We start from the raw sequence: 12,820 nt of genomic DNA, 5'->3' as shown, positions 1-12,820 counted from the left end.
CAGTTCAGTGAAATGACACAAAATACAGGACAATTTAGAGAGTTTCTGGTTTTACTTTATTCCCCTATTATGGTTTTACCCTATTGTGAAGCATTTTGCTTAATCAAAACTATTTTTCTACTTAAATATGAATTTGAGAAAGTGTTCAGTATTTTTGATTGCCACAGCATCAGTTAAGGGGGGGTATTGGCAAATATTTTTTGATGCAGGGTGTGGAAATCTTTCGGAAGAAACTATGCAGAGGCTAAAATTCACAAAATAAAAATGTTTGAAGTGTAAACCATGCTCAGAGCCTATCGACCGCATGAAGTAAGAGTACCTACATTGTCTTCTTCTTTGCCTTGGAAGTTGGATTTGTTATATTCTAACTTTACACATTGGCCCTGTTCCCAAGAGTTGAAAACAAGGGTGTAACTAAACGAGTCCAGCTCCTGGATTTCAGCCTGATGCTGTTAGCCAAAGTCTTGGAACAGGGTCTATCTAATAGCTAGCTTTCCACAAAGTCAGCCTTAGATGATAAAATCTTCATTCTTGATAGGGAGCTGCTGTTTAAGGAATCATTTCTTCTTACGTTGCTTTTGCTCTCCTGCTTTGTAGAGGGCCATGTGGCTTTCACATCTGCTGCTGGTTTTCTCATCCAAAGAGTTTATCAGTGAAAGATAGGATCTGGTGGAAGAAGAAATCCCCCTTTTGGTACCGTGGGGCTGCATTCCAGGGTAGATTGGTTATGCTGGTGAGATTATTCTGCAGGTGTGAACAGTTTAATTTGCAACACAGTAGTCCAATTGTGCACCAGAATTCTGCCCTCTTGGGCCAGTTGGATTTGGGTTTTTGTGGTTGAACCTAATTTTTAGAGCACATGTATAAGATTAGAAAATATACTTAAACAGAACCCCTGAGGTGGCTCTGATCTTCTAAGCCAGGATTTTTTTCGTAGAGCTTTTGCACAAAGATGACGATGGATGGCCAGTAGTTTGTGACTTGGCTTTGTTTTTTTCAAGCATTAAAAGAAAACCACAAAGTAAGAAAAATAAGTAGCATTTTCATTTGTTTCTCGTGGTGTTTTTATTTTTGAAACAGGAAAAGGGCCTTCTGTTGAATGGAGTGTCCTGCTGCTTTATGATTTTATTTTAGAGGGGGCTCGCTCTCTCCGTCTCGCTCTTTCTCTCTGGTTCTCTTTTAATCTAGCCGCCTTGGGATTTCAGTGAAAGTGGTTGGGCCAGTTATGTGGAATTGGCACCATAAACTATATGTGTGCCCTTGGAGAAAACCTGTTTGCTTAGATCCTTATGCCAAATTGGTAACTGACTAACAGTAAGGAACCCTGATTGGGGCGGACTTCTGAGATTTCATTATGCCACAGACTGTACTGGGGAATCGATTTGGCTCTTGACTTTGTCTCCTTTCTGCATCCCCTCTCTTTTCTGCTTTGTGAGGCTTTACGCTTCAAAACTAAAGCCCTCTTACGTTAGTTTGTGGTCCTGTGTACCCTGAATGCTGACCTCTAGCTCCTTGATATCCATACTTGTCCCTCGAGGGATTTAGTATCTCTGTGGGAGAGTATCATGCTGGGATGTCTCAAACAGTGTGGGTTTTAGTAAGCAGTTATGCTTGGGGCGGTTCATTGAGCAGTTTATCATTTCGCTACTTAGAATTTTTTGTTCTTTTGTGTGTGTGTGTCCACAGGATTTCCAAACACTTTAAAGGGTAATATTTTAAAATGGACAACAATGACAAAATTGTCGATTTCGAAATTACAAAATTGTTTGGTTTTTGAGAAAAGTGAGTGTGCTGTTATATTACAACATGAGTAATTCTAAGGAGTAAAGGTTTTTAAGTATTTACCAATGTTCATTTAAAAAACTTTAAAAGTAATTAGAAATTCATAAGTTGCAAAAAATAGTGCAGAGAAGTTCTGTGTACCCTTCCCCCAGTTTCCTCCATTGGTAATGTCTTGCAGACTGTAGCCCAATATCAAAACCAGGAATTGACATTTGCAAAGTCCATGGAGCTTACTCAGATTTCATCAGTTTAATACACTCTTATTTGTGTGTATTTAAGTCTACGCAGTTTTATCACGTGTGTAGATTTGAGTGACCACACGGTCAAGATACAGAATTTTCATCACAAGAGTCCTGCTACTCTTTTATAGCCATGCCCTTCCCTAACCCCTGGCAACCTCGAATTTGTTCTCCATCTCTATAACTTTATTTTTTCATTTTCAATTTTAGCATATATTTTAGTTATGTGTATTTCCTAATATGTAAGTTTAGAAATAGAGTTGCAAAGGCAACAGGGCCATGATTTTCAAGTAAAAGGTAGAAAAACGTCCTTGAAGAATGTAATACAGAAAAAGAAGGAAGATGGGAGAGGTTAAAAACTTAAGATTTATGTTAAAATTGGCAAGCAAGAAGTAGGTATTACCAAAATAAATAAGTAGCTCTGGAACTAAAGCCCAGTGTATTAGATTATGATATTTCAAGTTTCAAGGCAAATGTGATCTTATGATCTTCCCATATGTCCAAATAGGAGAAACTAAAATTTGAGTTTTTCTAGCTACAGATCTTAATGACATTTTTAAAGGTTGGAAATTTAGAGCCAAGTGTGCCTGGTTGATTTTCAGAGCAGAAATTATTCTGAGGACCTGTAGTTGCTGGCAGGATTCCCTTAGTTCTTAATTTCCACCTTTGCCCCCAGACTTCTCTCAGGGAGATATGTGCATGCCTGACACCCAGGCATCCACAGGAGTTTCCTTTTAATTCCCCAGGTTGCAGTGGCTGCTCCCTCTAAAAGGGGTTAGGGAGAACCAAAGCAACTCCAGAAAAAAAGATGGGGAACTAGATGAAACAAGAATGGCAAAATATTGATAGTCATTTGAACAGAGTGGGGGTGACTTGGGAGTTTATTACGCTGTTCACTTTACTTTTGTGTGGTTGAAATTTTTCATATTAAAACTTAAAAGAGAAAAAAATCAGAAAGCAAGAGATTATATTTGAATAAGAAAGTCAAAGCCTTCTGAGAGCAGCACATGCCAGGAGCTGACCTTTGAAAATAAAAGCAATCCAGTTTTTTTGTAATTTTTGAATTTTATTTTATTTTTTATACAGCAGGTTCTTATTAGTTATCTATTTTATATATATTAGTGTATACATGTCAATCCCAACCTCCCAATTCATCACACCACGACCACCCCCCGTCACCGCTTTCCCCCCTTGGTGTCCATACATTTGTTCTCTACATCTGTGTCTCTGTTTGTGCCTTGCAGACTGGTTCATCTGTACCATTTTTCTAGGTTCCACATATATGCGTTAATATGCGATATTTGTTTTTCTATTTCTGACTTACTTCACTCTGTATGACAGTCTCTAGATCCATCCATGTCTCTACAAATGATCCAATTTCATTCCTTTTTATGGCTGAGTAACATTCCATTGTATATATGTACCACATCTTCTTTATCCATTTGTCTGTCGATGGGCATTTAGGTTGCATCCATGCATGACCTGGCTATTGTAAATAGTGCTGCAGTGAACATTGGGGTGCGTGTGTCTTCTTGAATTATGGTTTTCTCTGGGTATATGCCCAGCAATCCAGTTTTTTTAGGTGTTGAACTTAAAAAAAAATTTGACTTATTCTTCTCATTCGGTTATTTACAGAGGGCCTACTATGTGCCATGTACCATTCTAGACGGTGAACAAAACATAAAAACCCCTGCCTTTTGGAAAGCTTTACATTATGTGCAGTAAATAATATCATTAAATATAGAATATATCTGATGGTGGTAAGTGCTATGGAGAAAAATGAGACGCAGAGATGATGTTGGGGGTTGCATCATCTGGGGTGGCCAGGGAAGACTTCATAGAGAAGGTGACCTTTCAGCAGAGACCTGAAGGAAGGAAGAAGGAAGCTGGGCTGGTCTCTGGCAGAGGGGAATAGCAGGTGCAGAGGCTTTGAGGTGAGTGTACCTGTTGTGTGAGGAACAGCAGGAAGGTCAGACTGGCTAGGCTGTGGCAACTGAGTAATGGCCTCCCTGAGATGTTCATGCCCTAATCCTCAGGCCTGTGACTACGTTATCTTTTATGGTAAAAAGACCTTTGCAGATGTAAGTTAAGGATCTTCACATGGAGTGATCTTGGATTATCCAGGTGGGTTCATTGTGACTACAGAGCTCCTTAGAGGGAGGCAGGAGGTCAGAGAGGAGAGGAGATGCTATGTTGCTGGCTTTGAAAATGGAGGAAGGGGCTGCAAGCGAAGGAATGTACGTGGCCCCTCAAAGCTGGAAAAGGTAAAGAAACAGATCGTCCCCTGAAGCCTCCAGGAGGAATGCAACCCTGTTGCCAACACCTTGATTTTATTTTATTTTTTGGCCACGCTGTGCAGCTTATGGGGTCTTAGTTCCCTGACCTGGGATTGAACCCGTGCCTCCTGCAGTGGAAACGTGGACCACCAGGGAGTTCCCCCAACACCTTGATTTTAGACTTCTGGCCCCCAGAACTGTAAGAGAATAAATGTGGGTCATTTAAAGCCATAAGTTTGTGATAAGTTGTTAGAATATCAATAGGAAACTAACACAGGGATGTAGTGAGCAGACAGGGCTAAGAGAAGGAGAGATGGTCCAAATTCAGAAGGCACTTAATCTGTTAATAGAACTTGAACTTTTATTCTGAATGAGATGGGAAGCCATTGAAGTGTTTTAATCAGAGGAATGACAAGGTCTGACTTATATGTTAAAAGGGATCATTTTCCCTGCCATGTGAAGAATATGCCGGGGAACAAGGCCGGCAGCAAGGAGACCAGTTGGAAGGCTACATGGTGGTTTGGACCAGGACTGTGCTGGTAGAAGTGGGTGGAGTCAGGGTTGCTGATGGGTTGGGTGTGGGGAGAGGAGGAAGAGTCAACAGGACTCCAGGGTGTTTGGCCTGAGCAACTGGGTGGATGAGGTTACCATTACTAATGAGGGGAAAATGGTGGGATGAGCAAGTTTGGGGGGAAGATCAGTACTTGAATGTGAGGCTGCAGATGAGTTCTGGGTTGAACTCAGGGTTGAAGATGTCAATTTGGAAGCAGTCAGCACATGAATGGTATTTAAAGCCAGGAAACTGAACGAGATCATCAGGAAAGTGAGTGTAGATAGAGGAGGAGATTAGAGGTTGGGCCCTGGCACAGACAGTGAGTAGACGATAAGCTGACTGAGAAGGCGGTACCTGTGAGCTGGGAAGAAACCTAGCGTGCACAGTCCTCTGAACCAAGGGAGGGCAATTTTCAAGGAGGTGAAAGTGATCAAAGGTAATAAGCGGTCAAGTGAGAGGAGGACTGAGAAGAGACTGCTGGGTTTAGCAATGGGAGGTCAGTGGTGTGTCCTCCCCAGGTAGACTTCATTATGTCATTGTGTGACTGGAACAGTGACACTTTTTCCCCTGTTGTGGGCCTCACTGGTAACCTTAATCCAGGCAGAGTTAATAAAGCTAGTTTTTGAGTCAAGGGCTTTTTAATTTTTTTTCTTTTAATGCTGCAATTCATAGTGGTGCTATAAAGCAAAATGCTGGAGACACTTTTATTAGCAAATTCTTGCAGCTGAGGCTCACTCAGTGGGGCTTTTACTGGGCAGGGCCAGTCCAATCCTGGTGTGTTAAAGAAAGACCATTAGGCCTTTGGAAAATTCAGGCTCGTACACTTTCTAGATTTAATGTAATTTAAGAAATCAAAACAATTAGATTTCCTTTTGGTGAGACTCTTTAAAATTTACTTGTGAAAGTTTGACTAGGTGTTTTTCTTGTTGATTTTTTCCCCCTTCAGGATTGAAAGAAATTCTTAAAGCCTATCATTTTTGTTCTCCTTTACAAGAAGAATAAAAAGACAACCCTCTCTTTATCATTTGCTAAAGAAATTGTTGGCACATTTCTGTGTTCAATACCTGATCGTAGATACAATCCTGATCCCTTTTTGGAAGTAATTCTCACCTCTAGCTTTTATAAATCCCTCAAAGAGCTTTATTGTTTGTTTTCCAGGATTAAACTTTATCCTGAATATTATTTTCTACAGAAGAGGCCCTGTGGTCTAGGGGTCAGTGGTGGGGATGATGCACCGAAACATCAATGTTTTGTTCTCAGGTTTTTATCCCATAACCCTGTTGTACAAATTTCAGACTGTGTTATTTAAGACAATTTGACATTTTCTTCAAAGCTGATATAAAAAAATGTTTTCGGCTTCCAAGATTTTTAAGGTCTGACATGTACTTGAGAGTTCTTGAAAGTCTCTGAAAAGTTTCTCTATTTTAAAGTGGCTGGAATTTGTACAGTTTAGTACTCATTAAAACTCATCCAGAGTGTTTAATTGGGATATTCTAGTTTGTAGTCACTGAGCATTGAATTTGGATTCTCCTGAAATGATGATGATTCACTGGCTTCATCTAACAAAGTGCAGCCTTGTAGCTAATTTTTGGACTGCAGAATTACAAAGATTACCCGCTGTTGGGGGCCAGTCTTGTGATCCAACTCGACTGTAAGGGCAGAGACCAGAACTTTTCCCTCTAGCTTCCCCAGCCATGGGCAGGCGGCCCCAATCTGGTCATGTCCGTGGGGTGTCACCCACCTGCAAAGGTGTCAGTTTGGCAGGTTGAGGTGGAATGTAGATAAGAATTGCTGGCCTTAGTGCCCGCATACAGTTGGTGCCCAACATATGTTTTAATTGACTGACTGATACTCATATCAATGTTCTGTAAGGTGTCTTCTGGAGGACACTGGGCTTTTGAGACACTCCTTGTAAGAAGAGTTCAGGAGCCAGATAAGTTCGAGGAATGCAGCCTCTTATATTTCCTTCTTAGAGACATGCAACACGTGTCAGTCTGCTAAAAGCTCTGAGAAGTTCTGCAGTGAAGAGTCCTGCTTAGTTTTGTTTAAACCAGTGTTCTCCAAACTCGTGTGACCGTGGAATCCTTTTTTAAAATAACTTATTAATACCCTAAGGAGCTGCTATTCTATTGAATATGCTTTAGGAAGTGCTGGTCTGTGTAGTGAAATAATGAGTCTGGGTCTTTCATCTAGTAGTTACATTTCATAAATTCTACAAAATTTTACATTTTATAATTTTTACAAAAAAGGGCTGATGTATCCCAGGGATCAGAGTAAACTGCCGTGTGGTTAGCTAGCACTTTGTGCCTTTGAGAAGCCATGAGGGTGTCTGTGTGTTCACCCTTATACTTTATTTAACCCTGAATTGCAGGGGCCTGTGGCAGAAATACTCTGCTCTGGAGCTATTTGAGCTGTAGCCTGGCTCCATCACAGCTGATGTTGGTCTGTCCCTGTCTGTGCTTCATGATTGCCTAGTGCTGAGACTCACTTTGGCACAGACAGATGGACAGACACCACCCAGTGTCATGGACAGGCTCAGCTGTGGACCAAACATGCCAAAAATAAAACCATGGTGTTCTGTCTAGTCGAAACTGGAACTCCAGTGTTACCGAGTCATTATCCCATTCTTTATTTCCTGACCACTTGTGATCAGATGAGGGTTTGTTTCCCCGATGCCCTTATGGCTAAGATGGAGAAGTGTGGGATGACAGTGTGGTTAAGTGGATTTGTAACTGATGCTGTGGCCGTGCCTGGGGTGGGCTGCTTAATGGATCCGTGGCAGCCTTGGGGGAGGGCTCTAGTGGTTTGCCACGGGCTCCGTCCTCAGCCCTATCCTGCTTAATTTTTTAAAATAATTAAGACATGAAGCCCCACAGACTGTATTTTGCTGATGACTTATGTACAGGAAAAGTAGCATACCTACAATGGATGACAGAATTGAGATGCAAAAATGATATAAAATGCTGGGGGTGGGTATGTGTGATGAGCTGGGATTTAAAATGGATAGAAAGTTTAGAAAGTTAAGAATTTAAGTTTAAGACATAATAGTGTGAGTAAGAAATGGGGAATTTATTTTTCTTTAATTGCAACTTGTATTTAAAAAGACTCTGAAGATTGATAAATACCGAACTGAGGTTACTGTTGGTGAGAAAAGGATGTGGACACTGGGAGATGCACAGGAGTTTTAAGCTTATTGGTAATATTTCTTAAGCAGGGTGGTGTATCCATGGGTGTTTGTAATATATACCTATTTGTCTGCCTTAAATATTTAATAAAATAAACAGACTCCAGAAGCTCTGGACCATACGTTCTGTAACCATGAGGATGTATCTTCAAGTGAAGTAGCAAATTAGTATCTGATAAAATCCTTCTGTTCATGGCACTTGACAGTCTATATCTGGGGTATTGTTTAGTCCTGAGTATCACTTTTGAAGAGGGACACCAGAGGTGCATAAATACTAGGGTACATTTCAGAGATAATGGGTAGGGGAGCTAGTCCTATGACAATTAGTTGGAGAAAATGGGTGTGTTTAGACCAGTGAAGAAGTGACTAAGGGGAAATGTGATGGCTGCCTTCAGCCATTTAAGGAGCTGTCAGTATGTTTTTTTTGTTCCTCTTTTCCTATATTACTATCTTCTTTTTTTTTTTTTTTAAAGAAGTTTATTTATTTAAGTATGTTGGGTCTTCGTTGCTGCATGCAGGCTTTCTCTAGTTGTGGCGAGCGGGGGCTACTCTTTGTTGTGGTGCACGGGCTTCTCATTGTGGTGGCTTCTCTTGTGGAGCACGGGCTCTAGGTGTGTGGGCTTCAGTAGTTGTGGCTCGTGGGCTCTAGAGCGCAGGCTCAGTAGTTGTGGCACATGGGCTTAGTTGCTCTGTGGCATGTGGGATCTTCCCGGACCAGGCTCAAACCCGTGTTCTCTGCATTGGCAGGTGGATTCTTAACAACACTGTGCCATCAGGGAAGCCCTGTTTGGTTCTTTTAAAAAAAAATAAAATATTGTTTCTTTGTCAATATTCTCTACTTTGTGAGACATTGTGCTCATAAGTTTATTTCTTTAGATATGCTTTCCTTTAGTATTTTGAATATATTTATAATGGGGTGTCCCACTCCCCAGGTTTTCCTTTTAAGGCTTTCGATTAGCCTCCTTTTAGCCCTACTTGGTAGTGCCATGTCAGGCAGCTGCACCGTTAAACAGTTGTCCCTTATTTTTTTCTGACAAATGCCCTGGATATAGGACAGTTAGATCTAAGTCAGATTAGATAAAGACAAGCCTCAAGAACAGAGCTTTCTAGCAAGCTGCCAGACAGGCCAAATAGTGACGGTTCTCTGGGGATGGTACTTTTGGAGAGCTATAAACCCATTTGGCCTCTCTGGGAGCTGCTAGACTGCTGGTTTTTACAGCTGCTATAGTTGGAGGCTGTTGGTTTTCAAGGCTACCATGGAGCTAGAGGATGAGGATGGGATTAATGCAAGTGAAAACAATACAAAGGTTGCTATTCTTACCAAGATTCAGCCATTTTTCTTGAATAGATGCTTCTCAGAACGTTGCAAGCCTTTAGTTAATTTCTAGAGTTCTGAAAAAGTTGATTTTGACAATTTTTGGCAGTATTCTTGTTGGTTTTGTGGAGGAGCAGATTTTCTGAGATCTTCAACTCTGTAGTCCTGGAAGCTAACTCCCTATTGGTATTTCTCAGATGAGGCACCCTTGTGTAACGAGAGTCTGCCGTGCACATGCTGTGTGCTCTCTCTTTGTCTCATGTTCTCTCTTCTTGTCTGAGTACTTGATGTCTTGAAGTGGCCCCAAGGGAGTGTTAAGGAGCACAAGTTACCATGAACCACTGGTCATGACTCTTACTTTCTTAGAAGTGAGGCTCAGCCTTTGGGTGGACAGCAAGCAGAACGTGTTGCAGACCCCAGATCATGTTGATCTGCCGGATCAGTTTCTCATTTTGCGAGCAGAGTCCATCTTTGCAGTCTGCCCAGCTTTGTACATTATCCCATGATGAAGTAAATCCATCCTTCCCCAAAGTTAGGGTTGGAAGACAAAGCACTAATAGCTAGGGTGTGGAGAAAAGGGAACACTGTTGCACTGCTGGTGGGAATGTGAATTGGTACAGCCACTACGGAGAACAGTATGGAGGTTCCTCAAAAAACTACAAATAGAAGTATCATATGACCCAGCAATCCCACTACTGGGCATATACCCTGAGAAAACCATAATTCAAAAAGAGTCATGTACCACAATGTTCATTGCAGCTCTATTTACAATAGCCAGGAGATGGAAACAACCTAAGTGTCCATCATTGGATGAATGGATAAAGAAGATGTGGCACATATATACAATGGAATATTACTCAGCCATAAAAAGAAACGAAATTGAGTTATTTGTAGTGAGGTGGATGGACCTAGAGTCTGTCATACAGAGTGAAGTAAGTCAGAAAGAGAAAAACAAATACCGTATGCTAATGCATATATATGGAATCTAAGAAAAAAAATGTCATGAAGAACCTAGGGGTAAGACAGGAATAAAGACACAGACCTACTAGAGAATGGACTTGAGGATATGAGGGGGAAGGGTAAGCTGGGACAAAGTGAGAGAGTGGCATGGACATATATATACTACAAAATGTAAAATAGGTAGCTAGTGGGAAGCAGCCGCATAGCACAGGGAGATCAGCTCGGTGCTTTGTGACCACCTAGAGGGGTGGGATAGGGAGGGTGGGAGGGAGACGCAAGAGGGAGGGGTATGGGGATATATGTATACATATAGCTGATTCACTTTGTTATACAGCAGCAACTAACACAACAATGTAAAGCAATTATACTCCAAAAAAGATGTAAAAAAAAAAGACATTGGTGGTAAAACAAACAAACACACACTAATAGCTAAAATGGCCATTTCCTCTGGATACTGTTGGGATTTGAAATTCAGTCCAGTCATAATATTAATTTCTCTATATCAGATCTTACCATCCTAGATAATTGCTTGAGTTTTCTGTTAAATAATTTTTTTAATCTACACATTTAAAATCTAAGTTTTTGCACATAGTATAAATCTGAATTTCTCATATGACCAGAAGTTTTGGGTTATGGATATTTTATTACAGCTCTTTACTTCAGAGGTCATTGGTCTGTAGCTCTATAAGATGGAAAGACAAGTGCTTATTGGTGAAAAGTAAAGAGATTCTGTTCTGAAAAGCTGTGTATGATTTTATATCTATTAACGTGTTACAGTGTGTATTTTATGCCTTTTATGTATTCGTGTCTTTTTTCTCTTTATATTTTATACATATATATATATAATAATTTAACCAAGTAGTTTAAAATGTGATATTAGATGGTAGTACAACAATTTTGAAATCTTGAAAGATAAAACAGGAAACATTTGCTTGTATTTTTTTTGCCTCAGAGTGTTTTGTTAATGAGACATTTTATACTGCCATAAACCCAGGGCAGTAATAAAGGTGTTGATTGATTTTTGGATGACAAGGGACTTCTCTAATTGCAGAATTTGACATTTGTGTCACTTCTGCTGTTTTAGGTGAGCAAGACGTGGAAGGTGATTGCAGAAGATGAAGTACTCTGGTACCGGCTGTGCCAGCAGGAAGGGCACCTTCCCGAGAGCAGCATCTCCGATTATTCTTGCTGGAAGCTCATCTTCCAAGAGTGCCGAGCCAAGGAACACATGTTAAGAACCAACTGGAAGGTAGGCAGTGGCCAATATCATTACCTGTAGGGGAATAGCCTGCAAGGACACAGGAATCCAAGCCTGGGATTAAACACCCGAGTCCTTCCAATTTCATCCTGAGATTAACTGCCAAAAACAAGGAGAGGAGGAGGATGGTGAGCGTCCCTTCAGCTGTTGGTGATTTGTTGCCCCTTTTGTTGCCCATTAGAGTATCTGCCCTTGTTTTCAAGCACACTCTTTGGGAGCGTCCTGTTGTCCTCTAGGAGAGGAGGGGCGAGACTGAGGATCCGGTCCCCTCGCCTCTGGTGGTCGGGGTCTTTAGGCTAGTGCTCAGTGCAGCCCCTTTTCACTGCCACCGTCTCCCTGGATGGACCAAGAAAGCACCACCTGAATACAAAAGAGGGGCTGAAAATGCTATCTCCAGTAAATTCTAAGAGGGAGATCATTAAGCTTCTCTAAGTACTGTCTTCTCTTCCCTCACATAACCTATTGGCTTGCTTCCATAACATTTATCACTTCAAAATTTCTACAGAAATATTAGATCACAGCTATGAATTTGCACAGAACAGTGTTTCTGTAGAAAATAACTGTCAAGAACAGTGTTACATAAAGCTGTTTAAGGCATGACGAGACAGCAGTGTGGTGCCCGTTTCTTCCCACCTGGGTAGCTGGATATTCAGTTGGAAGGAAGGGACAGAACTGTATTCTTTCCCCTCCTGTAAAGGTCAATCCTAATAGACTTTGAGATTAACAAGCTTTTGCTCATTACTGATAGTGACATATTGCCTATGTGCATGTCTGTCCCCAGTCACCTCATAACCTGATTAGTGACCGATACTCTTGATCTGGGCAGCGTCACAGTTCCTAGCAAAGCTAATAAGACGTAGTGTTCCTCTAACTCGGGTTTCTCAACCCCAGCACTAGTGCCATTTGGGACCAATACTTTGCGGTGAGGCCTGTCCTGGGCATTGCAGGATCTTCCGCAGCATGTCCACCCTCTCCCCAGTATATGCCAGAAGCATTCTCTTCCTCCCCTCAGCTCTGACAACCAAAAAGTCTTCAGACCAGTCCGATGTCCCCTGAGGGCAAAATCAGCCCTGGGTGAGAACCATCCTTCTAAAGAGGATTAGCATAGCCATGCTTGGCCATGAAGACCCACCACTAAGTACAGATCCCTCTGGCCCCCGCTCTGTGTGTCCACTCCAGGTAATAAACTCGCGTGAGGGCCCCCTCGCCCTCTTGCCCATTGGCTTGGTTATGTCTGTGTGAAGGACATAAGT

General features: G+C 41.5%; 1 protein-coding gene across 1 annotated transcript in view; it reads left to right on the top strand.

The window, feature by feature from the left end:
- The window catches only part of FBXW8 (F-box and WD repeat domain containing 8), a 114,001-nt gene that overhangs the window by 16,021 nt on the left and 85,160 nt on the right, over window positions 1-12,820 (top strand). The window contains exon 3 of the mRNA XM_082667783.1: window positions 11,394-11,558. Within this exon, the coding sequence (XP_082523909.1) occupies window positions 11,394-11,558 (165 nt within the window). The remainder of the gene's footprint in view (window positions 1-11,393; window positions 11,559-12,820) is intronic.

Source organism: Grampus griseus (assembly GCF_964374135.1).
Source record: "Grampus griseus genome assembly, chromosome: 12".
NCBI lineage: Eukaryota > Metazoa > Chordata > Mammalia > Artiodactyla > Delphinidae > Grampus > Grampus griseus.
Note: the sequence above shows the minus strand (reverse complement) of the source record. Positions and strands in the feature narration are given on the sequence as shown.